Source organism: Falco biarmicus, chromosome 14 (genome assembly GCF_023638135.1).
Source record: "Falco biarmicus isolate bFalBia1 chromosome 14, bFalBia1.pri, whole genome shotgun sequence".
Lineage (NCBI taxonomy): Eukaryota > Metazoa > Chordata > Aves > Falconiformes > Falconidae > Falco > Falco biarmicus.
Window position 1 is genome coordinate 1,560,690 of NC_079301.1, and position 27,333 is coordinate 1,588,022.

At 52.1% G+C, this 27,333-nt stretch overlaps 1 protein-coding gene across 1 annotated transcript in view; it reads left to right on the forward strand.

The window, feature by feature from the left end:
* The window catches only part of NALF2 (NALCN channel auxiliary factor 2), a 33,657-nt gene extending 15,415 nt beyond the window's left edge, over positions 1-18,242 (forward strand). Inside the window, exons 2-3 of the mRNA XM_056359660.1 lie at positions 9,115-9,286; positions 9,839-18,242. Coding sequence (XP_056215635.1) covers positions 9,115-9,286; positions 9,839-10,263 — 597 coding nt within the window. The 3' untranslated portion in view covers positions 10,264-18,242. The remainder of the gene's footprint in view (positions 1-9,114; positions 9,287-9,838) is intronic.
* The last annotated feature ends 9,091 nt before the right edge of the window (positions 18,243-27,333 follow it).

The window sequence follows — 27,333 nt, forward strand, 5'->3', positions numbered from 1 at the left end:
TCCCAATGGCCACGGGGCCACCGTGGCAAACCAGCGCAGGGCAAGGCAGGAGCTGCGGTGGGAGGGAAGGGGCTCCAGGCGCCGCTGCCTGTCCTGCGGCCCCAGGTCCCACACCTGTGCCCCTGCACCCCGCGTTGCTGTGGCTGCAGTGCCAGCTCCTGCACTGGGTGCTGTGACCCTGCACTGCAGCGAGAATCTGTATGGGGTGTTTTGCTGGGGGGTGCATGGGGGTGCGGGGAAATGGGGGGCCCTGTGCCATACAGGCACGTGGGTACTGGATGCAGAAAGTGAGCAGGCTTAGCTGTGGTCACTGCCTTTGCATTTGTCAAGCTGTGATGTTAATTAGCGTGATTATTTTTGTTCTTGCTTCCTGTGTAATAGAAGCAGCCACACAGCCGCGCTGGGGTGCCAAGTGCTGTGTCCCCTAAGTGCAGTCCCGGCCACAGAGCTGCTGAGGGCTGCCCGGTGTCCGAAGCAAGGCTGGGAGCACGGCTATTGCAGGGGATGCTTCCTGTTTCGGTCCAAACCACAATTACGGGCTATTCCTCCTGGTTTTTTTCCAAGTTGCATCCACTGGGATGAGACCAGGCTTTTCCCTGGCCTCCACATGCGACAGCCCTCGCTTGCAACGAGCAGATTAGCAAAGAAATAAGCCTGTAAATGTGGTGCCAGTCCCCTGATAGCATCCCGGGGCTGGGAGCTGGCACTGCTAACCAGCTCCTGGGACAGCCCCTGGCCCGGCACACTCGTGGGTGTGTTGAAGGGGTGCATGTGTTTGCAGGCTCAGATGCTTGTTCTCCTGTCCTTTGCTCCTCCAGATGTTCCCAAGGTGTGTGTCGAGCTACCTGGTATTGTGAACTTTAGTGCAATAGGATTGTTAACCTGGGTTTTGAGTGTATAAGGTGCGTGGAAGTCGTGCTTTAAAGCTGTTCTCTCTTAGTTTTGAAAGATGAGTCCATAGGGAGTTGTGCGCATCTCAGACTTGTTTGGAGTAGCTTGGAGGGGGTTATTTTGGGGGGCTTTTTCCCCCCCCCCCCCGCTATAAAAGAAGGGGCATTCAGGTTGTTCTTGCATTAAAGGAATTAAAACTAAAATGCTAAAACCTATGAGCTTCTTCACAAAGTCATCGAAGGTGTTGAGAGTGGGTGGCTCTGACTTAACGTTGCTTCTGGGTAATTTGGGAGTGACTTCATCATTGAGGTCAAGGGATGCAGGTCTGGTCCTGGGACGTGGGTGGGAAGCAGTGGCTGGGGAGCACAGGGGTGTCTTCTGCCCAGGACTGTCCCTGAGGACAAGCCTGATGGGTGCCAGACCTGGCTCAGCACCCCCTGCCCCCATTCTGCCGTGGCATGCCACGTGATCATAGCGCTGGGGTGACAAGCCAGGATGCAAACTGGCTTTGTGCATGGGATGGCTGGGGGAAAACTAATGGGGAAACAGATCCTGGGGAGGGGTGGGCCTCAGGATAGCAGAGAGCCTGGCATGGGCACGTGCCAGCCAGCCCCAGTGGGCAGCAGGCGGGATGCTGGTCCAGCAGCACGATGCGGTGTTTCCAGCGGTGTTTTGAGGATCACCCACTCCGGCAAGTGGATGGGGTTCACATTGGTGCTGTTCCCAGCACCCTGCAGCCTGCGTGCAGCCAGCCTTATTCCCACCGAGTGCATGTCCCCATCCCATGCTGTTCCTGTTGGCAGCCTTGGTAGCAATGCCTGGGGCCAGACGCTGACTCCCCTCCATGCCCTACGGTGCCAGGGTACAGTGGGCAGAGGCGCCCCACCTCTTGCCTCCCCCAGCTGTGAAACGGAAGATCCATGGCTCCACAGCTGTCATCGCCAGGCAAAAGTCAACTTTATATAAAAAAATAAGTAAATCAAATAATTTAACAAAAAATGCACACAGTTGTTGGGTTTTGGGGTTGGCTTGGGTTTCTCCCACCTCCTTCCCCAAAACCAGAGCATGTGAATGTGGCGAGGCAAGGATAACACAGCTCCAGAACTATCAAAGAAGTTACCCCAAAACCAGCTGTTACAGATACGATGTTAGAACAGCCTATAGCAAGGCTAATTTAAAAAACAAAAAAAAAGCTGTTTAAAAAGCTCAACATTGTTAACATCAGAATTACAGGCGGCAGTAATTGAATACAGTGGTAACTGGACATTGCAGCTTGTGTTTGTGACTCCTGGCTGGCCGTGGATGTTGGCATTCCCTTAATCCTCTGCCATCCAAGGGGGCTCTTCTTCCCGCTCCCCCCCCCACACACACCCCAGTTTCCTGTGCTGCACCCTGATGTGCCAGAGATTGGAGAGGTGCCAAGCAGCTCATTAGCAATCCTCATTTCCCTGTGTCCAAGATTAATGAGGCACAGCCACTCCAGATGCTCATCTCAGGCCATAATGGAAATGTGAGTCCCAGAACCGCACTGGGAGGGGAGGGGGCAGCTCTCAGCCAGGGGAGTCTGGCAGGGGCGGTCAGGGATTCCTCTCTGTCCACCTGGAAGCTGGTGGCTGGGCACATGCAGTGTCCTGATGAGCAAGATACGAGTGAGCCCTCTGCGGGCGTCAGTGACCCGGGCAGTTTTGGGAGGAAGGTTTCGGGCAGGTTGCGGGGTGCTGGTGGGGTCTGGTCTGAGGGAGCAGTGAGCCCAGCGGGGCTGAGGGGGGTTTGATGGATGCTCACGTACCACCCCAGCCCTGTGCAGCTGCAGCCAGCTTGAGTACTTGTGGCCTCAGCAGCAGCAAAGAGGAGGAGGAGAGTCGTGACAGCAGAGCCCAGCAACTTCCAGCATGAACTACCAGCCCAAGCACGCTCCTGGGTCTCCTTCCAGAGTTGACCCCAGTGTTTCCTTGGATCAGTCAGCAGAGCCCAATATTATTGCAATTAAGTACAGCCCTGGGCAGCTTTGCCAAGCTATAAACTCGCGTTCTGTTTCTCAGAGCATCCAAATTGCCTGCACCTGGTGTAACCACTTATTACTGCTGATCAGCAGCTCCACTCTCCTTGGGCGTCCCCTCAGTGGGAGCAGTGTGGGTGGGGGGTGCCCCTGGGCAGTGCTCTGGGTGAGCTCCCCACCCTTGCAGGAGATGAGCACCAAGTCTTGACTCTTCTGTGCAGAACGAGGTTATTTTGTAGGGGAAGGCTTCCCTCTCTGCCCTCCTTATCCTCACCCCCCCTCCGGTCTGCAAATCCCCCTTCCAGAGAAGCGGGTGCGGGCCCCCTGCACCATTAGCAGGATTATCCTGGGGAAAACTTCCTAAACATTGATGCCTGCTCTAATGGAAAACAGCAGCTCGTTGGGTTAATTACAGCTGGTGGTCCTGGTGGGCATCCAGACTATCCCAAGCACTGCATCCTCTGCAAAGGTGTTGCATCCACAGGATGCTGCTCCATCCCTGCCCCCTGGCTTTCCCGAAATTTAGCTGGGGTGGTTTAACAGGCAAACGCCAGTGTTTACAAAATACTGGTAGCAGCTAGACTGGTACTGAAAAAAATGAGTATGTTATTTTGTGCAGAAATGCTAAGAATGCAGAAAGACTCTGGAAAAGCTGTTTGATGGGGGATGCTATCCTGGTACTGACAGCAGGCAGCGGGAGAAGTGCAGGCAGCGCGGAACTCAATTTGGCACATAAGTGCCTGCGAAAAGGCTGTCCCTCTGCCTGCTGCTGTCAGATACCGGTGGAAGCGTGAGCAGACAGGTAGCTTAATTAGACAGTTACTGGAAGTCCAATTCCTTTTGTTTCTTTTAAATGTCTTTTATGATGGGGCATTTCGGCACACCTGCAAAATTCAGATGCAGATAGATAGCCTGTCCTCCTCCTCCTCCTCACATATAAATTAGGTGTCTGAAGTTGGCCCCTTTCCTAGGCAGCAAAACTACTTTTGCTTTCTGAGAGTCATCTAGCCAGTCCTCTGAGCTAAAATTGCAGGAAGAGGGCACTAAAATAGAGCTTTTTGGAGTTCAGGTCACTTATATTTCCTTGGCCAGGCTGGAGATCAGCCAAAAGCAAAAACAGAATGGAAGAAAACTCTGATTGCAACCAAAGTCACTTCCTGAAGAAACCATAAAAGAAACCAGTGAGCTTCTTGCCATTGATTTAAGCAGAGAATAAATTTCTTCCTGTCCTAAATTCTCACACACCTTTTATAACAGCAAGATAAAGGAGGTTGTGTGGGGTAAGCTCAGAGATATTGAAAGCTGTTGAAAAACCAAAGCCATAAGGCTGTGTTTGAGCATCCCAGGGAGTTTGCTCCTTGCCCGTAGTGCTGATTTTTGCAGATGCGTGACGGGAGGATGCTGGAGTCTCGTAAAGATCTGCTCGCATCTCAGCCTGATCCCAGTGGAGCGGGGCAGCTGCCAGCGCTGTTGCACCAGCAGGTTTTTGCTGTCTTTGTTTTTGAACAGACGTGGGCAGTTTCTGTCACGCACAGCTGCGGGAATGCCTGCTGCAGCCCCCGGAGGACCCGCAGCCCAGCAAGGCGAGGGCCGGCTGGGACCGAGGCAGCCGCACAGCTCCGGTGCTTTCCTCTGGGCAGGTGGGTGCCCTCGAAGAAAAGGGAAAGGGGAAGGCACCCGGGCAGTCCTGGTGCCTAGTTGCAGTTTCTGTCTGGGTGAGAGCACATCCTCTGCCCTCTCTGGTGGCAGAGGTACCAGCAGCTCTTTGCAGCCTTTCACTCAGTATTTTCATTAAATTCAGGGGAATGTCCTCGTCTGAGACCCCAACCCCCTGCCAAACTTCCCTGATAGCCATCAACAGAAACATTTTAGGGAGAAAACATGCAGATCGATGCAGCATCTCCTTGTGCAAGCTGCGTTTCCACAGGAGAGCGGGATGAACCAACCCAAGCTCCTTCTTACCAAGCTCTCAGGAGTCTCCCGTGCTGGCTGCCCCTTGTGCCTCCGGGGCCGAACAGTGGGACACTGCAGCCCAGAGCCGGAGCTGGGACAGTGCAGGTGACAGCCACGGTTCTCTGCCAGGGGTCAGGTGTAACAGCATCCCTCCTCAGCAGTCTGCACGTGTCCCCAGGTGGGAGTGGTGAATGCGACTGGGCTTCGACTGGGCTCTGGGAAGCAGCGCAGGGGAGAGTCAGGATGATGAAAGGGCTGGGAGGGAGACTCACAGGAAAGCGAAAGAGTAAATCAGTCGAGCTTAGGCCTAAGTTACGACTAAACAGGGAGCATGAGACATCTGCAAATATCAGAAATGTGTAAACAGAAAGGAGGGAGAGGAATGGTTTATGGAATGATTGAAGGGAATGAACTTTTGGATAGAAAAATGTAGGTCAAGTATGAAGGAAATCTTGTAGGCAGCAAGATAACTGCTTTCAGTGGTAAAAGAGCCTCCTCAGGAAACGCAAAGAAGTCCCGTTGATGGAGATGTTAAATGCTAAGTCAGGTGAGGGCCTGGAAAACAGGCTGAGCTGGTGGGACAGACTCGGTGTGTCCCATGCGATCCTTCCACCCCCAGCCTCTGGGCTGGCACATGGGGCCGGGCACACCAGCCGTACCCATCCGGCTCTGCCCCGGGCTTGCAGGGGGTCTGCTAGGGCTGCCAGGTGGGAGAGCAGGTAACCTTGTCCTTACGGAGCAGTTACCCTGCAGACATGGCTTGGGGGGGTCCCTGTGCAGCCCTTCTGTTTCCCCTTGGCACCGTTCGGCCCCCGGAGAAGCAAGGAGCAGCAGCCTCGCACAGCTGCTCGCCCCAGGGAGGGACACCAGCCGCTGGCCCTGGGCGGTGTGCTGGCTGCGTCACCTTGCAGCTTTGATCCCTTTCCCGTTCATGACCCCTTTGTGAGTGGATGCAGGGGTCTGTTGTCGCGTGTGCCATCACTTCGCATTTACAGCAGAATTTTTGTGAGCACATATAATGCTGCGAGCTGTATATAAATGATGCACTTCACCTATTTGCTAGTTATTGTTCGTTACCGTGGAGCATTGAAGTGCACTTGCAAGGGAGAGGCTGAAGTGGCAGGACACTTTTGGTGCTATGTGACTGGCAGACTGGTTGCATAGAAAAAGCCCAAGTGCTTAATCACAAAAAGGGAGTGGCAAGTTATCTTTCTGTGGTACGTACCTTATAACTCTTGTTTAAATTTGCAGTCTGTTTGGGGTGTAGTTAATGCATCCAGTTTCTAATCCTGGAAAGTTTATGACTTTGGGGAATCATCCCACCCAAGTCCAGTCATTTAAAATTCAAGCAGCTAGTCTACATTGGCTTCCAGAAATCCTCTACAGCCAACAGGGAAAGAGGGCAACCCCTCCAACCCCCTCGCTGTTGGACGCTTGGGGTACTCCAGTGCTTTGAAGGGCTGCGTTGTTCTCAGGATGCCCTCTCTCTGTTGCCTATAAAAGCAGCCCAATAATAACTTATTTTAGAAGATTGAATTTAAGGAAACTCACCCCTTCCTGGATGCCTGAAGTCTCCAGTAGACCTAAAAACTCTTCAGAAAATGTGTTTCCTAGCAATTTCCCCAGGAGGGCTTGCTGGGGGCAGGTCTGTGTGCCTGCCTGCCCTCTAAAAGGGAGAAGGGGATGGGATGCCAGAGACGTCCCCAGATTTCGAGCTATCACACAGCGTGTCTTTGCAGCTGCAGGCTCTTTGAGGCAGGGTCCTCTCCGTTTTGGTCCAGATTTACCCGTGTGCCTGTAGTCACACGTAAATAACAGCATCGTGTCAAGGCAGGGGTTTGTCGAGTCCTCGGACTGATGTAGGGATGCATCCTGTCTGGCCAAGTCCAGGACTGTCGGTGGATGGTTTGAAGCCCATTTTATACCTTCTGGTTCTCTGTCCCATCTATCATAACGTGTCGGTGTCCACTGAGACATCTAACCTTCCTTTACACCTTGTTGAGGTCCCATGGAGAGCAATGATAGGTGCTGCTTTCCCAAAGGAGAAAAGCTCCTCATGTTTGCAGAGGTGCTACCTTGCTGAGGGGTCTTTCTGTGTCCTCCTCACTGCCCCACTGTCCCCTTGCTCCCTACACTGTTCCTGCGGGAGCAGAGGCCAGTGGGGAGAACACACGTTGGGACGGGGTTGTGGCATCTCTGGAGCATGGGCTGTGCTCACCCTGCCTGTCTCCCCTCCTCTTCTCCACCCCAGGGGAATCACCTTGGGCAGACGCAGATCCAGGCCTCAAAGCGCTCCCTCCCAGTTGTGTCTTTGCAGTCTGATTGCAGAGTCAGTCCCTTCTTTGGAGCTGTTCCACTTTGTCAAAGTAGTTAACATCCAACAGGCCAGGCAGAAAAAGCAGGACCACAGCTGAATTTCCCACATCCCAGCTGAAAGTCCTGACCACAGGGCTATTGACTGCTCTGAAATGCTTGCCCTATATATTGTGTCCTGGTCCTGATTAAACTTTTTGTGATAAAAGTTTCACCAAAACTAACATGCTTCCATGAAAATTCTGGTTTTCATGATTTGGCATTTTCCAGGGAGAAAAAAAAAAGAGACTAAAATAACTTGCCAAGAATTTCCCAACCAGCTTTAATCCTGGACATCTACCATGGTCCAAACAAATGATGATAAGGATCTATGGAAAACATGGGGAAACAAAGAAGCGATGTTTTTAAAGACTCCAGAAAATAAAAATGCAGCTGGAAGGAGGAGCACGGGGTTTTCTCCAAGCCTGCTGAGGAGGGAAATTCATTCCCTTTGAATCACGGGGAGTCCTTTCTAGTTGGTTTCAAAGGAAGTTGGATGTGGTCATTACCATGACCTTAACACTGTTGCTAGTGCCTAGATATATTCATAGATGAGCTGGAAGCGCTACGGAGGGTGCTGCTCTTCCCAGCGGTGTCACGGGTTTCTTGCAGCCTGAGGAATGACTGCTCACCATGAGAAATGAGAGATCTCCCTCCCTTTTACAGACAGCGAAGACAAACAATTTCCACCCATGCCTGATGCTCGGGAGATAAGGGGGGATGCGGGAGATACGCTCTTAACCGAAGCCATCTGGGCCGTGCCCAGCCGGCTGCAAGGGGCACGCACGCATGGAGGGTGGAAGGGAAGAGCTGGTTTGTGCCGAGAAGGGCCATCTCGGCCAGCTGCAGATGGAAGCCGCTTTCTCTCCCCTGCTCGCAAGTGGCTGTGCTGTTGGCAGTGGACCCAAGGGAGGAGGACCAGTAACTGGGGAGGCTGGAGAGGCAGAGGTTGTGGCACAGCCTTGCAGTTGCAGGTGAACCCTCAGGTGCTTTTGCATCAGGAAATGTTGCCAGGCACAGCTCTAACGAGTGGAAAGGCAAGTGGAGCACACAGGGGCATCCATAATGCTGTTTGGTACCTTCGAGTGTCAGAGTATGCCTGTAAAATGCAGGTGTTCCCCCCAGGGTCTGCCCCTTTGAGCCAAAAGAAACGGCACAGTGAAGTGCTAGGCTTCTGTGAATGGGGAATCTCCCCCAGAAGTGGGTAGAGGGGTGGGGAAGGCAGGGAAGGAGTTTTTTGGTGGCAGAGAGGGCCGAGTCTGAGGCTGCAGCAGCTGCATGCACTGCATCCCAGCGATGCCCACCTGCTTGTGGCCAGTAGCTTTTCCAAAGCGCTGCCTGCTGGAAATTTCCAATAAAGTTCAGCCCATGGTCTGTTCTGCTGTCTCGTGTTCAGAGCTGATGGGGACCAGAGTGCTTTAGAGAAGGTGTAAATCCCGACCCTGCCCAGGAGGAGCAGCGGGAGTCTTGGGGAGGAGGAGGATGCTCTGGGGGGGTGGGAGACAAGCAGTGTTTACTTTTTTCTTTCAATGAACCAAGCTCTCAGGTCTTGGCAGAGCCACCGCAGTCTGTTGCAGTGCCTATCTGTAAGGGATGTTAGTCCATGTAGTTAATTAGCTTTATTTTTGTGGTGGATTTAGTTTGCTAGATGAGTTCCACAGTCCCAACATGCCAGTGGTTTATTTCAGTTGATCGGTGAGTTCAGTAAGCGACCCTGATGCACTGACACACATTCCTCACATGAGCTGAGAGGAATTCTCCCTTCCCCTTTTTCCCTGTGGAAAAGGCACGGGATTGGGGGTGGCGCACACACACACACACATGCACCCCCCAGACACGTGCGTCCCAGTGTCTCTGCGATGCTTCAGCTACCCCAGTGTTTGGGGAGGTGACATGTCCCTCTCGGTGGCTTCCCCTAGGCTGTCTACAAGGCCTGGCTGTGCTCCGAGTATTTCAATGTGACCCAACACCAGTGCCGACACCGGATCCCATGCAAGCAATACTGCCTGGAGGTGCAGACCAGGTGCCCGTTTGTGTTACCGGACAATGACGAGCTGATCTATGGAGGTTTGCCTGGCTTCATCTGTACGGGTAAGGAGGTCCGGGGAGCGGGGCCAGGCTCCCGAGGGACATGGGGGGACAGGGCAGGGGTGGGTGCTGGCAAGCCCCATTGCGCTTTGCAAACCACACACCAGATTTTGAAGGTTTTGGGGGGCGGAGTGGGAAGAGGTACAGTGTGGAAAATACATGAAGCACTCTGCATGATTGCCAAAACGTGGCCATCCGGGGTGAGGTGTGAGTGGTTAATGGAGACCCAACAACAGCCTGACAGCTTAGTGCAGGAAATGAGAGCCCTACCTTTAACTGAAAGCTAAAGCAAGCTTGTAAGGGGCTGGAGGTGGTGGGATTAAAGCAGGGCAGGGATGTTTAACCACTACAAGTGGCGTTTGTTGAGCCCTGAATGATCCCCAGGGCTGGGGTCTGTGCAGGCTCACAGCCCTGTTGAGGGCCAGTCCTGGGGGGTCGCTGGGTGTCCTGGGCCTCTGGTTCTGCCCGTTCCACGGTGCGTGGCTGGCAGGCACCAGGGCTCGCTCTCTCCGCTTCCTGCTGACCCGCTCCTGTTCCTCTGTTTCCTTCCCGCAGGGCTGCTGGAGAACCAGCTGCCGGATGAGGAGGCCAAGTGCTGCGAGGTGCAATGGGACTCCTGTGACCACCCCCCAGACAGCAACGACAACACATCCCCCAAATCCACAGCATCAGAGTCACTCCATTTCCACCGCCACGACCCCCACCTCCATCACCAGCGACAGAACCACTACCACCTCTACCACCACCACCACCACCACCACCACCACCAGTACCACCAGCCCCGCTCCCCATCCTTGCTGCCGGTCTCCGCAGGGTCTCGCCTCGGCAGCAGCAGGATCAGACTGTGCGTGCTGGTCCTGATGCTTCTCCACACCATGGTGTCCTTCTCAAGCGTGCACGGCGGCAGCGGGGCGGCTGGCGGAGGGCTCAGCCTGGAGGCCCTGCCCGCCTTGGAGGAGAGCGTGGCACGGGACGAGTGATGCAGAGGGGAAAACCGAACTCCAAGAAGAACGCCAGATCTTTTTCCACTAAGGGGGGCACATGCTATTCCTCCAATGGGAGGCACGGGATTGGGGGTGGCGCACACACACACACCCCCGCACATACCCCCAAGAGCTGCTCGCCGCGGGGCATCCCCGTGATGAAGAGTCTCTAATGCGCACAGGGCTGCGGGACTCGGCTTTGAGAAGGGTTCGGTCAGTAGCAGCCAGGCAGCGTGGCGTGCCCGGCCTCGCTGAGGTGCCAGCGCAGGAAGGTACGGCACGGGGGTGGGGGGAGCGGAGGGGAGGGAGTCCCTTCAGAAGAGGTGTCCCTGTGGGACTGCCGCGCATCTCCCGGCCGCCTGCCGCGAGTGCCTTGGGCGCCCACACCTTACCCACCAGCGACATGCCAAGGGTTTGACAGTCAGACCAGCCCCCATTTCTTTTCCTCCTTGGTCTGTAAATGCTGAAGGGCCAGGCAGGCAGGGGGGCAGCACCTCTGGGCACAGCCTGCCCCCCCGACCCTGGCTCCTGTCCCAGGGAAAAACCCAGCAACCCAATGCAGAGCCACCCTCATGGGGTGCAGCGTCCTCAGCGTGGCATTCCCCTCGCTGGTGGGATTTGGGGGACAGGAGTGGGATGCTATCATGCTACACTGTGGTACTACTTGGGGTTTGTCTCATGACATCCCTGACCTGCTCATCCAGCCTTCCCTCTCCTCCTGCTCTGTGCAGGGAAGTGGAGAGGGAAGGAGGAGGCGTGGAGCAGGAGGGACATCTCCAGCGTTTCCGCATTCCACTTTGCCAAGTGTCCTGATGATTTGGTTTAACCTTTTTTGCTTTCTTTCCTGACTGGAGTGGCTGGTCTCCAAGAGGCGTTAGGGAGATGTTACTCCAGCAGTGCCCAGGCTAGGCGAGGGAGGGGGATCACGCATGGTAACAGTTGGATGCAGGCTGTCAGAAGGCATCTTTCCATGCTTCCCAGCTACAAATCATCGCCTGGATGGCAGAAGGACTGGGCAAAACGGCTGGAGAAATCTGGCTTGTAGGGGGAGTCTCCTACACAAAGAGGAGGCGTTAGTAAAGCCCAGCTGGGGAAGAGAGTTTTTGTGAATACTTTCTATCCGTGGATGCCCCCAGATCAGAAAATTTCTAGAAGCCCAGCTGGGACAGCTGGACTTGGCCGGGCAAGATGCTGGCTGGTGCAGCCTCATTCGGCTCACTTGTTTTCATTTGTTGTTGGTTTTTTTAACCTGAGCTCAGCGTATCTTGGGATTCAGTCCCAAACAGGGATCTGCTTTCCTAGGAAAGTTTCCTAGGAAACTCCCAAATTCTCCACCCACCCACTAGGAACTGTTCCCAGCATGAAAACTCCATGGGGCACGGCACTGTGCATGGGGACCAGGGACCAGACACAAGAAAGTTCATGCTTGGTGTGGATGAGGGGAAGGAGGAGAGTGCGTTTTAGCACAAGTCAGCTGCAAAATGTCCTGGTCACGATACGGATGAGAACCTGCTCGTTGCCTGCAGAGGACGTGGGATGGTCCCTCTGTTTCTAGGCTGCCTCTTGCCGGGGAGCCTACAGCAGAGCCCCGGCTGGATCGCCGCAGCCCTGCTGGGAGGCAGAAATGGAGCAGGAGGAATGCCCTGCTGCATCTCAAACCAATCCCAGATCCCTGCGAGGGTCCAAGAAGTCAGAGCTGAGGACTGTAAATCTTGTGGTTTGTGGTCTGTTGAGGTGAAGCAAAACCAAGCAGAGCCCCAGGAGCAAAGCTACTTCCTACCTGGCTGGAAGAAGGAAGTAACGGGCATCTCATGGGAAGGACAGGTTTCCTGATGTTTCCAGCCCATTTCCAGACCAAAGAGGGCTCTGAGAAGCAGCTGAATGTTTTGATTTCTGCTTTGACTTGAATCTCAGAGCTTTGGGGTGATGTTTACACGTTATCAGTTGCCTGTTACCAAAGTCCCGCAGATACAAAGCCCATGAAGCTGCTGTCCCTTGACTGTCGGGCTAGGAGAGGTGGTGTTAGTGGAAGACACAGAGTGTTTCCCGAGCAGATTTCCTTGCTGTTGCTACCCAGAAAAGGTAGGACGATTCTTGTTTGACTATTCCTCACAGCATCAATGTGTTTTCAGTCTAGTTTACACCAGCGTGAGAATGTGGAGATGCAACAGTTCAGCAAATAGGGATCTGACTCCTCCATTTTCTCTGCTGCTAAGAAATGGGTTGTGTAGCTGCTTTGATAACTAGCAAAAGCATACAGCCAGACCAAGGGAGGGAGCACAGTCCTGCTCCTGCCTGGAGACAGCCGGATCCAGTTCGCTGTTAAGGAAATTAGATTTTTCATGTACTGCCAAGAGTTAAGCTAATTCCAGGCGCCTCTCTCAGAGATAGGCTACATCCAGTCTTTGAACGACTCATCTAGAGAGAGAAGAATAGCCCAGTGTGGTGCGTCAGCAAGTGGCCCTGAGTCACTGGCCCTATTCATTGTCTGCTGGGGTGACACTGAGCAGCGCCCGAGCCTGTGCGCTCGCCGATGGCGTGGTGGTACGGGCATGCTCTCCCGCACACGCATGTGCGTGTGGATCCAGTGCAAAGACCCTGCTGGAGGGGATGTCCCTTCTGCCCACCCTGGGGCTGTCCTGCAGCACCGGCGAGCAGAGTGATGTCCAGCGCGTTAGTGGCAGCCCGAGCTCAGGGAGGTTCTGGTGGCACCGAGCGTGGGGGTTTTGCGACGGGTGATTTCCACAGGGAGTGAGGTCGAATAGCCCAAGTTGTCTTCAGGGACTAGGGGAGGCTGGCAGGGTTTTGCTGGAATAACCTGGGAGCTGTGACAAATGTGTTTGCCTTCCATGACGTCAGCTGACGAGCTTCATCTCAGGAGGCAGAGAGCCCATGTGACAACCCAGTGAATCCGAAAGCTGAGCCATTTCAGAACTGGGGTCTTTGGCGTGATTGCTGAGGAGGTGTAGTTGCGTCAGCCTCATCAGCCGGGGAGTGAGGAGGCTCTGCAGGGCAGTTATGCTCTAGCTGGAGGAGATCCACACGTTTTCCAGGCTGTGGCTTCCCAGGAGGTGTTCATGTGAGGATAACGTGCCGGGCCAGCAGGGAGGCTGCCGGGTCCGCGGGCAGGGGGAGTGCACAGGGTGCGGAGCCGTGCTGGCAGGCGCAGGGCTGGGGCTTTACCTAGTGTGACTGGAAGGAAAGTGCTGAGTCTTCACAGAGCAAGGCTTTTGGAAGGAGTTCTTTTATTTAGCAGTCTGGGCTGCTGTCAATAAGTTTTGTGGTTTTAGGGCACCATATGCTGTATTCAACACTTTGCCAATCTCGTTAAATGAATCCAGACTAGGCTGTTCACAGAGCAGGACAGAGCAGCTGGAAGCAGTGTATGTCGCAGTCCATCATTATAAGGCCATCGGATAAAAATCTTCTCTTTGGTCTGACATTACAACCTTCATAGTCCTTCGTCCATACTAGTTTTCTCTTTGCTGTACAAGAGAAAAGCCCAGAAAGGAGACATTAACATTGCCTCAGTTAATGCCACTGACATTATTTTGATTACAACACGGAGTGAGCATGCCTGGGATAAGGAGAGGATGGGTTTCTTTGCCCCCTGCATGCAGGTACGCTTCAACCTGAGCCCCTCCTATGCCCAGCAGAGCAGGAGCCCTTTGCAGAGCCATTCTTCTGCAGCCGCCTGGGACCTTGGAGAACACCAGGTCTAAATGGATTTATCCTACCAGGAATTTAAACCAAGGTGTTTTCTCCTTTTCATGCAATGATCTTATTTCTTTTCCCTAAAGAAGGCACCACACTTTGGGATTAATATGTAAAACTCAACCTTCCCTTCAGTGGATAAACTTCTCTCTGCTTGGAGAAAAATGCCCATTGGACAGCAGGAATTCCTCCTTGCCCTCCCTGGCAAGAGGCTTTCTCTGCCCCGGGGAGCAGGGGGATGATGCTGTCCCTGTGGGATCCAGATTCGGGAGCGGGTGCAGGCAGGGGAGCGGGCAGAGCAGGCAGGGCTGCAGGAGGAAAGGTAGCCAGATCCTGCCCAGCTGGAGCATTAGTCCTGGGTTTTGCACTTTAATGTAACTGCCAGTTGTACAAATTAATTAAAAATAACTGAAGAAAAATCCCAAAGAAAGGCCCTGCTTCCTCTGGTGAAGATTAATCATTAGTTGAGCCTTTTTCTTATGAAAATACAGATCCATGGTAGCCCCAGGCAAAAGATTCCCAGGGAGAGCCCTCACCATTCGTGCTCTGAGTTAGGGAAATCGCTTTGAAAGCATCTGACAACTAAAGCAGAACATGTTGAGTAACTTGGCAACACTCAGAAAACATCTTGAAATGGTTTTTGTTCAACACATTTTGCTTTGCTTCAATAGGAGATGTCAGGGCAGTTCATTCACTGCCACTCAGGACTGCAGGCAACGCTGGGAGACGGTTCCTCTGCCCACGTTTAAAAAAAGAAGACAGAAAACCCCTGATATCTGCTACTCCCGGGGCAGGATCCTCCTCGGCGATGCGATGGAGCTTCCCATTGCTGAGGTCTGTAGGTGCCTTCTGGCTGGCGAGGTCTCCCCGTGCCACGCTTGCTGGGGAGGTGGGTGACTTACAGCACGGAGTGAGGCTGTAGCGCTGCTGGTGGGACAGGGACCCCCGTCCCGTCCTGCTGGGAGGGACACTGCCTCGTGCTCAGCCTTCGGGCTGAAGGCTCTGCCCTCAAAAAGTCATGCAGCGGCTTGTGATAAGCTGTGACATGATAACTCACCACCAGCCTGGGAAGGAATTTCTGTAGAAATTGGTAAAGACAAAATCAGGACAGAAATGTACTGAGATTCTGCAAAAAACCCTACTAAAATCTATGTGATGTGGCAGACAATTCCGCTTATAGGCTTTTTGAGCTGCCCTGTGGCTTCCCATCCATGGGGCTGTAAACCTCTCTTAAATTATACTCGGAAGGTTAGGAAGGGCAGTGTCTAAAGTTTAGGCTGGACATTAACGATCTACTTTAGCCCATCAAAGTCAGCTCTTGGGCATCTCAGCAGGGTGACAGAGGTACCTACATGACAAAACCCTGTGATCATCCCTTCTCCACCCAAAAGGAGCCTGTTCGGAGCTCCTGGATCATGGCAGCTCTCGGTGGGACTGCACAGGTCCAAGCATTATTTAGTTTTATTTCAGAAGTGAAGGTTTTCAGCAGCTCTGTTTGGGTATTCTTGGTCCATTTGGCTCTTTGGGTGACTGCTGCCAGTTCTGTGTGACACTGCGGGGAGGGGGATAGAGAAAGCCTGCTCTGCTTGTCTGAGCACCAGCCAGGAGTCAGCACCTGACTCCTGAAAATCCCGGCAGGTTAGAATCGTAGCATCACAGCCTGGTTTGGGCTGGGAGGGAGCTGACAGCCCCCCGAGCCCCAACCCCCTGCCAGGGGCAGGGACACCTCCCACCAGCCCAGGTTGCCCCCAGCCCCATCCAGCCTGGCCCTGAGCACCCCCAGGGATGGGGCACCCACAGCTGCTCTGGGCAGCCTCTGCCAGTGCCGCCCTCACAGGGAAGAATTTCTTCCCAACATCTGCCCTAAGTCTGCCCTCGGTCAGCTTAGGGCCATTCCCCCTTGTTCTATCGCTGCAGGCCCTACTGAAAAGTCTGTCCCCATCTTTCTTGTAAGCCCCAGTTGACACCACTCCTGCAGCCCCAGGCTCCAGCTCAGCCAGCCAGCACCAAGCATGGCTGAGCAACGAAGAGCATCCTCCCAGAAACGGGGCTCCCCCAAACGGGGCTGGCTCTGCCACCCATGGGCTGGTCCTCGGGAGTCCCATGCGTGGGGCCGGGCAGGGCGTGCAGCTGCCACCGGGCTGGGCATGGGCTGGTGGGTGCTGGGCCCGTCAGGGGGAGGGGAAGGGGAGGTTCTGCCTCTGCCCCCGTTGTGCGGAGCTGTGTGAGACCCCGCAAGGGAGCTCACCCACACCACTGCTGCAGGGCGGGCTGCAGAGGGACCTTCGGCTCTGCCCTGCTGGGATGAAGGGAGCAAAGGAAATCCTGTGGCCGTACACGATGCATAAATAATTGTCCAACAAAGATCATTAAAGAAGAAATAAAATTAATTCCTTTTTGAAGTTGCTGGGGTTCTATCAAAGTTCTCAGCCCCTGCTCACAGGACAGGGTGTTCACCGGCAGGAGATGGGCTGTGTTACCACACACCATTCCTCCGCCTTCCCCTCGGACGCTGCATATCTAGTACTTTTGTTCGAAACAAGGTTGGGAGTGGTTTCCAGTCTTGTTAGCATTTTGTGATGATCCCTTTTCTGGCCAGGAAGTCGCCAACTTGGGTTCTTGTAAACTGAAACTCAAAAAAGAAAAAAAAAGAAGAAAAAAAAAAGAAGGGTTTGGCTTGTGAAATTTGGGTTTGGTTTTACCATTTTTAAACGTATTGGGGAATGGTACGTGCTTGAGTTGCAAAACAAAAAGACATTTCAAGCCAGACAGTTATTTTTTCTTATTCTGAAATTTGTCAAAACAAGCCATACTGATAATTGTGACCAATTTTTTTCAAATTGAGAAATGTATCAAGAACAGCCCTTTCCCACAAAACCTTTCATTTTCAGAAAATAAAATGAAAAAAATCAATCATACTTTTTCTGCTCGCACAGTTGGAACTGGTGGCAGTGGATTCGGAGAGAATAGCAATTTGTAAGGAATTCCAACCAGCTCTACTTAAAATAGCATCCAGCAAATTTCTTGGGGGCAGTAGGCTGAGCGGCTCCGTGGTGAAAGCAAACTGGAGAGCTGCCTTTCTTACCAGGATGGTTTCAGTCCAGGGTAACACACCTTGAGAGCCGCACGGGCACATTCCCTGGGGAATTTGCTGAGGTGCTGCTGCCAGGAGGAAGCATCTCTTCTTCCCTAGGACCTCAGCTGGTGGTGGGTGCCCCCAGCCATCCCTCGAACCAAGCTCTGTTTTCCAAACCAAAATGAATCCAGCTTCTTCTAGCCTCCAATACATCCAGACATCACAGTTTAAGGGATGCCTTTGAACCAGAGATACTCCCATATGTTCGTGGGAGTTTAGATTTGGAAGAAATCCAGTGCACCGGTCTGGCAGGGATGCCACAGAGCCAGGAAAGCCAACGCTGCGGTTTAACAAGAGCTGTTTGAAGGGAGAGCACTGGAGAGCCCCAAAGCGAGCGCCCTTGCCTCTTGTCCTGCTCTGTTCAGAGCGTGGGAGATGCTGCTCCTGGCAGCCGAGGTGAGATCTCCCAACCCCTCTGCTGCCGGCGAGGGCTGGGCTGGGGGGTCCCGGCACGCCGGCAGGCACGAGGGGCATGGGGGACCTCAGCAGGGACCAGAGCCCCCCCCCCCCGCCAGGATGGCTTTGTCTGTGTGTGACCAGGCTGCTTGTGACCGAACCCTTCTCAAGTGCTTGTGAAATGTCGGTGGTTACAGAGCTCAGACCTACAAAAAAAAGGTCCTTTTACAGTACACGGTGGCGAGGTGAAAAAAAACACAAAACAAAACAAAACCATACTGCTGAAGTCAAAATACTCTTTCTAATCCCCCTGCCCGGTTTCTCTTTCTTTCCAGCTTTCTTCCTCTGCCTCCCGGACCCTCCCTCCCTGTTCCCACCCCCCCTTCTGTTTCTCTTTCTCCCCTCTGTCATAAGAAAGTGACTGTGTCCTCAAGGGGACAGTTTTCTTATGCCATTTTATACACTGTGCTTCATGTTTAGAACTTTTTTGCACTAGTTCCTATTACATTTATTTTCCAAAATGGTTTGACAAAAAACAAACAAAAAAACCCAACAAAAACACAAAACCATGCTATAATTCAGTTGTATTAAAAATATTATCCTACTACTCTCTGTGTTCAATAGTCTCTGTACCTGTAATGCTTTCAGTTCTGTTGTATTTTGGGGCAGAGGTTTTCTCCGCTCCTTGTTTAACCCAGTAAAGAAATAAAATGTTAAGAATTGATGATAACTTCCTCCTCCCTTTCTCTGCGGTTTAATCTGGGCCGAGTAGGTCCCGGCGCGCTGCTCGCCGGCCAGGAGATGCGTGGGACAGGCTGCCGAGCCCTGCTCCCCACCAGAACCTGCCCTGCAAGCTCCATCTGTCTCTCCTGTGGGTGCTTTTTTTCCTGCAAAATCCAATCTCAAATGGAGGACAGAAGAGGCAGAATGGAGGGACAATAACCCTGCCTTACTGAATTTGATTTCGTAACCTTTCTTTATATTCTTTTGTTTCTTGCCTTCACATTTCTTGCCATGGGGCTCACCTCAGAACAATAGGGGCAAAGACTGTCACCAAGAGATTCATCAGAGAATAATGACTGAACCAGGGTATCCAAATTTTGCCCAGCTGAAGTCCACACCCACATATAATCTGGAATTAATTCATCTGGACAACAGATCTCGGCATGCAACGAGCTAGGACACTCCGCTCCAAATTGAATGCTGCATGCCAGGCTACAAAAGGCCATGTAATAAAACGCTGAAGTTACACTTTGGCCACTCTTACCCTGAGCTGAAAATTCTCAGTTTGGAAAGAAGACGAGGAAAAGAGAGCAAAAAAAGAATGACATTGGATGGAGACAGAAATATTTTTTTAAAAAAGCAGATGGGTGCAGAAGGCAAATGCTGGGGGGGAGGGCAGGGGCGGGTGCTGGGCGGCATCGGCCCTGCTGTAGGACCGGAGCAGAGAAGTGGTGGGTGCAGGAGGGGGGACATGGAGGGCACAGCCAGGAGGGGGATGGCTGGTGTGTGACTGCACGAGGGGCTGGGTGGGTAAATAATTAACGGGATATATCAGTGCTGGAACTGAAGAAGGGTGTCCTGGCCTTCCATGAGGTTCTTGTTGCCCTCTGCCCAAACCAAATCACCTCTACAAGAGGCTAGTTTCCTTTGTGTCTCAGAGAGAAGGAAAAAAAAAAAAAAAAAGAAATTATATATATATATTCACCAGAGTTTCTCAAAGAGAGGAGCTGGCCCAGGAGCAGGAGGCAATGCTGGCAGGGTTGTGCTCAGGTGTGGACCAGGGCTGCACCGTCCCCTTTCCTCTCCCGTCACCTGCAGGGACACCATTGGCTCTTCTCTCCTTTTTGCCCCACATGGAGCCAACATCCATGTTCAGCCCTTCAGCTGCAAAACCCAAAGCATTCCAAAGCTGCCTGCCCGTGCCACCAGCATGCGCATCTTTTTACACGTGGACAGAGGTGCACACATCTCTCCTCCCTGGCCGCTGATGGTGGCAGATGGATCGGTACCTGATTCTCGTTTCCACAACGCTCTGCTCAGGGTATCTGCCAGCTGGGTAGAAGATGGCATCACACCTCCTCCCAGAGGGAGCCATTTCGTTGGTACAGCCGCCTGGTTGCCTTTTTGCCCAAAAAACCCAGAGGGAGGAGGTCCAGGACACCAGGACAGGCAGGTGGGAGGATCACGGTGCTACTCCCAGTCTGGGCAACTAGGGATCAATGTTATCCAGCCCATTTTTAACCGAAACCACACTGCTCGCTTGTTTCTTGAGTCACATTAAGTCATCCACAACCTCTCACAAGGTTCCCAGCAGCAATAACTGGCTGAGTTCCCACCAAATTTCTCAGGTAACCTTCCCAGCTTTGGCAGGGAAGCAAGGGGACAGTGTGGATGCTGTACAGGAGCAACATCGATGCAAATCAGCAAGGGGTGTGCAGGGAGGAGCAGGACTTCTGTTCTAAAATCCATTTGTCCTCGTTTGTTCCAGCTTACTGTTTGGCTTTTCAGAAAGTACCATGTTCTGGGGCCACCACAGTGTGAAAATAAGGCGAAGCCAAGAAGGTTTCCAGGATGAAGCATGAACTTCTAATGCACATGCCTGATGGCCAGCTAACAGAAATGGGGCCGGGGGGGTGGGGTGGTGGGTGGTGGCTCTTCTTACTTGCGTACAGGGGATCGTGCTTAGCCCCACAAACAGAAAAGGGTATACCAGGCGTCTCCAGGTTGGCACATGTCCTGCTGTAGGCAATTAAATCCAACTCGGCCATTTCCTAATGCCTGCAGTCCCCCCCACTTGTTTTTCATGAGGTTAATTTAGTGATTCCTCATGGGTGTGTCCTGCTCCGCCCCAATCTGAGCAGCTCTGGGCTTTACCTGGGCTCCTACAAAGGGCTTAAGCTGTTAAACAGCTTCAGGACCCAGATGGGACCAGACTTCTCAGAAAAGGTGCTTGGGCTCACTTTTTCCTGTGGAAGTACTGCTGGCAGGATGGGTACCAGCAAGCCACGTGCCATGTTCATTCCCACCAGCCTCCTGCTGCAGCGAGGAGAAAGCACTGGCTGGCACCGTGCTCGGCACTGGGGAGGCAGCACCTGCCTGCTGTGAAGCCTTCCAAAAAGGGCCTGCTGCTGGAGGGTGAATAGCTGGGTCCCGGGGCTGGCAGGGAGACCGCAGCCAAGGGGGGGGGAGATGAAGCCTGAGCCGCTCGCTGAGCCCATGGATAGGGACACCGTGGTGTGGCTTGGGTGGGCTGCCCTGGCAGATGCTCAGAGCAAGCATATGGCATTGCTGCCTCTGGAATATCCGTACAGCAATGTGCAATTAATGGGATTTCTGAGCCAAATGCAAGGGATATCTCTTTGCATAACAGCTCTGGACTGATGGTTAACTGCTGGATTTGTGTAGCTGCATTCTTGGACCCAGCTACTCTGCGGGCATTCCTGCTCCTGCGGCAGTGGCTGCTGGGGTGCCATGTGGCATGCTGGAGGACCTGTTTGGTCTTAGCAGCTCCTTTTGATGCCTCTGTGTCTTACCATCTGAGATGTCACACCCCCAACCTCCGTTCCCTGGGCCTCTCATGGTGTAACAGACCTTGAGCATCTCTCCCCTTGGTCGCTGCCTCTCCAGAAAGAGAGGTACCACCAGCATGCCCTGCCTCCACAATGCCTCAAAAGAGGCATCTCTTGGGGCTTGGCTGCCATATAAAGAGCCCTCAAGATTTACGGGGCTGAAGAAGTAATCAAGGCGGCACATGGCTGCCCAGCCTGGGGAGCAGTGATGCTGCTCCTGCTGGCAATGAGCACTGGACACAGCACAAGGAAGGGTCTCAAATGGTGCCTGAACCATTGTAGCAGCTAAAAATCCACCCAGGAACATGTCAGTTCCCAGGGATTTCATTAGCAGGGATTTGAAGTTGATGAAAGTTAAGTGGATATAAATTTTCATGCTTATAGGCCTGCAGACTTCAAAGCTGGAAGGCAGCGTGGAGAGAGAGAGAGATAAATTTCTCAGCTATAAATTTGCCTTGTGACTCCATAAAAACTGCAATGGGCAGCGTAAAAATATTTCTGCTGGAAAGAGCATGGAAAATGCTGCACTCCTGAGAAGACAATGCAAAGCGCTGCAGACCCAAATCAAACTCCAGACTTGGAAATGCTTTGAGGTGCAAGATGGGACTCTCTGGGCCCTGAAATCATGGGTGGGGTGCAGATTTCTAACAGCATCTCTCCTGGATGTGAACTAGGAGTTCCCTTTGTGTCTGTATTTATTTATGTAGTTTAATAATGACACAAAAGGTTCTGCATTCTGGTTTATCAAAAAAACCAGTGTGTCATTTTCAAGCATATGCATCTAGAAACCACACTAACTGCAATTATATTTCTGGACAATTTCAGAGCTCCTGAAGCTTCTCAGTCTTCCCTGGGCAGAGGAGTGCTTAGGGCTCATGAAAATTGGGCAACTTGTTACCATGGATCTAAAAATATGCTCAAGGGCCCTGTTCTTCACACCAACATTTGAAGATGGAAGACCAAGAATCCTGAAAAGACAGCCTGTGCTTTATCATCCCTCCTATTCCTTGCCTTAAGAGTACACTTTCAGGCTGTGTTTTCCACCTACCAGGAAGCTCAAGGATGTTTCTAGGTCTTTCCAAGTCTGTACGTCCCGGAGTGCCCTGATGTGGGTGAGTTCTTCACTTATTTTTATGTGATCTAACAGGTATTTTTTTGTAGGTTTATGGATCTTGTGACTGGAAAGTTAGTGTGATGCCACCTCAGAAATCTGATGAAAATCTTGTAGTTAAGGGTTGAAGAAATTATTAATGATCATAATTTTCCACATTTTTGCCTGGAGGACTCCTTTGTTCTTGTCTTTTTGTCTAAAATTTCCCTTAAGTAAAAGCTAACAATCTATTTTTCATTAGCAACCCCCTTGCCATAGCAGAGCTGGAGTTGCCTGCACGGGCTGTAGAAGGTGGGTTTATGTGGCTTTATCTGTCAGCTGCTACGAGCCAGATGGGTTTTACTGCGTGATGTCTGTCTTGCTCTGTTTTTCCTGGTCTCTCCTTTGCCCACTTTGGATCATGGCCTTGGCACTGCGCACCGGTCTGTGTCATTCTGCTAGACCTGCTTTGGTAACTGAGGAAGATCAAGGCCATACCAATGTGTTTCCTCCATTGAAAACATCAGTGTCTTTTATTCATTCAGCTTTACTTGTATTGAAGTGAAGCCCTGTGATGGGAAAGGGCTGGAAGCAGTGTGTTTTCTGCCTTCATGTGAAAGCAGAAGTTCCTTTCTTTTCTCATCCATATTTGTAGAGATGCATATTTCAAGGAGAGAAGGCACAGATGGAGAAGGTGTTGCTGGTGCCATGTGGGACTTGGATGACCGTCCTCTCTTGTGAGCTCGCCCTGAGCCAGCAGTGTGCCCAAACCCCTGTTAATTAAACCACATCAGGTGAAACTTTAGGTCCCAGTATTCTGAAAAAAGGGGTGGGGGGAAGAATTTCAAAAGCCTGAGGGTGAAGCACTGGAAGCGGGATGACCTCGGTCACCATGTTTCCCTTTTACAGAAGGGCAGGTCCTCAGCTGCTGAGCAGATTCGTTGGCTGTCAGCAGGAATGTGCTGGTCCCATCCTGGGGACTTCTTAAAGAGTGGCAGAGGAGGCTCGGTGAGGTTAGGCTGGGTGTTGTAGGCTGAGTTTGGGAAGGACTGGACACAGTCACCCTCCTGTTTCCCTAATGGGCAAACAGAGCAATAGGCAATTGTGGCGGGAAGTTTGGTGGTGTGTTAGGGGAGCAGCACAGGCATGCCAGGATGATCCAACACGGATCCATCCCTTGCACTGCCCCTTGGGCAGCTTTCTGTAAGGAAAAGTGTGCAGGATCTGGTTTTCCTTTGAAGAAGGAATTGTTAAGTGCAAGCAAAGATCACAGGCCTGATAAATATGAGGGATGTCAAATTACATCAGACTTCCTCGTCTTGATGTGGAAATGTCAAGACAAGTGCCCTGAACCAGGTACCCGCAGCTGCTCCAGGAGATGCCACATTAGCAGGAGGTTATCTTTGTACGATCAGTGGCCCACCGCCACATTTACACCCTACTTTGCTCTTCCCTGCCAGTCCTCTTCATGGTTTTGGTATGGAATGGGTCCGCTGTATGTGATAATTAGGATTATATCCTCTGTCTCTCTTGGGCTACCTGCTGCCTTTTCCAAGGCTTGCACTAGCAAGTTCTCGCACTCTTCCTCCGGCCCTTCTCAGCTTTTTCCTATCACCCTCCTCTTGATCACTCAGCCTTCTTGCCTGTGACTTGATCTTTGCTCTAAAACCAACGGGGACTGCCCCACACCTTCTCTAAGCCGGGATCACTGGGTCACTCCTACCCCAGCGTTTGTGCCTTGCCAAGTCAGTTGGTGCCCTGCCTCCCCGCCGCGGGGTGCCCAGGCTGGGGGAGCATCCAGCCCCGCAGGTGAGTCCACGCCCACCTAGAAGGAAAGCTTTGCTGTCGGGAGAAGATGCCCTGACATGTTTGTATTCACAAGCTTGTCAACATTTGGCTTTTTCTTTCTCTTGGGGAAAATTGCTACTGTTTCTAACACCATTTCAGATCCTCCAAGCCTAGTTGTGAACAAGTCTAGCGTGAGTACGAAAACACCAGATGCCATGGAGACCCGTTCTTGGTGAGTCTATGCTAGAAGCTGTCACTACATTTGCATTAGGGATGGTGGAGTTAGGAAGCCAAAGAGAGGACCTCTTTTATGTAAACTGTAAGTTTTTCATAAAAGCCTTTCTAATTTGTACCAAAGAGACTCTAGCACACCCTTGGGACTGGTAAAAATAATAATAGCTTAAGTGGTAGAAGACTGTGAATTTGAAACAGAAGGTTATGAGATTTAGAAGTATTACCAAAACAGCAACATTATATATCAATAAATGCAATTTAGATATACAAAGGAGATAGCAAAGACCTTAACAAAGAACTGTCAAGTCTTACCTCTTCAGATCTCTTTGAAATAAAGCAGATGTCTTCATCCAATTGATCCAGTGAAACTGGCCTTCACATCCAAAAGTATGTTATTTCAAATCGCAAATGAATTACTTCTTTCAAAAATTACATGGTTTGCTATTTTTCAATCTTTTTTTTTTTTTTCATTCTGAGATGAAACACACATGTTTGTATTGGCTGGTTTAGCCTAGAAATGCAGCTTTCCCCAAAGCTAGCAATCCAGAGCTCGTGGAGACATGGCTGCTGGACCTGTAATAAGAGATGAAGGCGAATGGCACTCATTAGGGCTGTATCTGTTTGCTGCTTGAAATATGCCTTTGTAATAAGCAATTTGGAGTTTGCTATTCCACACCATAACAAACGGCTACTGCCCCTTTCCAAACCCTCCAACCAAGGCTCAAATGGCATGCTTTATTGAGCCCTGATCCAACGTGGGATCCCCAGAGGAAATTGCCGGTTTAAGGCTGTGTTGCTGTAGGATATTACATCTCAGCCTTGTGATCTTTCCCCTCGCTTAAATCTGCGACTGCTGGGATGCATCTAAGAACAAACACTCGGGTTTTCCTTTCCCTGGTTATTGCTGTCATGTCATATTAACAGTCTCAAGGTTGCAAATCACTGATGTCCCAGGTCACCTGGAAACTAAACCCCATATGTGGAGGTCCTGGAGCCGGATCAGCGCCTTGGGCATGCAGTTTCCAATAACTGAAGCGAGCAGCAAAGGACAGCTCCATATGTCCTCCTTATGACCTTTCCTGCTTTGATATAAATCCCTTGGATTTACCCTTCTCAAAGCCAAGGCTTTACTTCTTTACCCTGGGCTCACCCTACCATACCTGAAATGCTCAAAGTTCAAGTTTAACCCAGAGCTCTGGTCCCTAGCTCCCGATATGTACTGACCTCTCCTCCCCGCTGGCACCTCTGCGGGCACAGTGTGGGGAGGGGCAGAGGGAAATGCCTGGAGCCAGGGGGTGGGGGGCTTCACTCCGCTGTCTGCCCCCCTGCAGCTGTGTTTGCTGGGCAGGCTGAGGCTGCGTGGTGGGCAAGGGCTGAGCTGAGACCCTCCACATCGGCACTGGCTGGCGATGCTGCTGGGAGGTGGTATATCCACGTGGATGCCTGTGGGCATCAGGCACGAGGGCACACTGGCCACCACACTACCAAAACCCACTGCAATCAAGGTAATTTTTCATTCTTTTTCCATTTTTCTTCAATAATCTTTAATTTTATATATATGTTTTTTAATCTGCTTAACCCAAAACAGCTGTTTACAGCAGCCTAAATCATCTGTGTAGCTGCAACCAGAGAGACGTGGCATGTTGCTATACCAGGGCTAAAGCTGCCTTAGGAAGGAGGGCAGTGCTGTGATCTCCTCCAGATCCTGGGCTTTTTAGTGCTAATAACGAAGCACCATTGCTCTCTATATATAGTGCATCAGAAATGTAGAAGCTGCAGGCCAGATGTGCCTGAGGAAGGGCAGGATGAGTGCTTTTTGCAGAGAGGGGTTATTAGGAAAAATTTCTTCACTGAAAGGGTTGTCAAGCATGGGAACAGGCTGCCCAGGGAGGTGGTGGAGTCACCATCCATGGAAGTGTTTAAAAAACTGTGTAGATGTGGTGCTTAGGGACATGAGTTAGTGGTGGGCTCGGCAGCGCTGGGTTAAGGGTTGGGCTTGATGATCTTAAAGGTTTTTCCAACCTAAATGATCCTATGACCCAGGGCTGGTGGCTCTGGGGGTGGTTCTGGAGGGCAGACAGGCTCCTGTGATGATCCCACCAGGTAACAAAGCAGAGACACCACAGCCCACAATGCTTCCATGGTAACAAGCGATGGTGCTTCGTGTGCTGACTGCATTGGAGCCCACAGCCACTGGTCCTGCAAGTCCATGTGAAGGAATCAGCAACAGGGAGATGGGACATCAGTCAGTGCCACAGATGCCCTAGAGCAGAGCTCCGGTAAGAGCCACACCACTGCTGCTCTCCTGATGGGCATCGAGGAATACCAGGAGGAACTGCAGCAGCGCAAGAGAAGTCTGTGGCTTTCCACTGAGGTGCAGAAAGCCGGTTTAGTCCAGTGGGTACCAAACCTTCGGGTATGCTGAGCTATGGGACAGGCCAGGCCAGCACCATGCATGCAGCTGGGCTGGGAACAGCCTTGCACAGACTGTGTTGTGTCAGTGGAGAGATGCACGAGCATGGGATGGTACTTGGGCTCATGTGCATCACGGAAATTGAGCTGATATCATTGAGAATTAACTCTGCTGGCCAGTACTGCATTTTGTGCTTAGGCTTGTCCCTGCAGAGCAGGTGGTAACCTTGGTTTCATGACCATAAGGTCTCCTCCAGCCAGAGGGAAATCCAGCGGGAGATGTTCTGGAACCCTCCTGCCTTAGATTTGTGGTGTCGGTGCATATTTCAGCCTCTCTGGCTTCTGCTTCTCTTGCTGTAGAGATTTAAATTCTATGGATAACAATTTAATCAGGGCTGCTTCTCCAAAGAGGTAATTTGTGCTGTGCATTAGCAGAGACAAAGGGACCAAAATTATTTGCAGACGGAGCAGGGCCACAGCTTGAGCCCCAGTACGGACAAAGACTGCTACGCTGCAAGACCCCTCTGCTCCCACGCCGAGGGCGGCCACTCTGTTTGTTTAGGTGGGACGGGGTGTACCTTGGGGGTCTCCCAGCAGGGCAGGGGCAGCGCAGCTCTGCGGGATAGCTTCCCTCCCGCAAGGAGCACTGAACCCAGAGCCGGGCGCCCCTGCGGACAGGTCGGGCGAATGCCTGCAGCAGGAATGCTGGAGCCTGGGGAAACTCC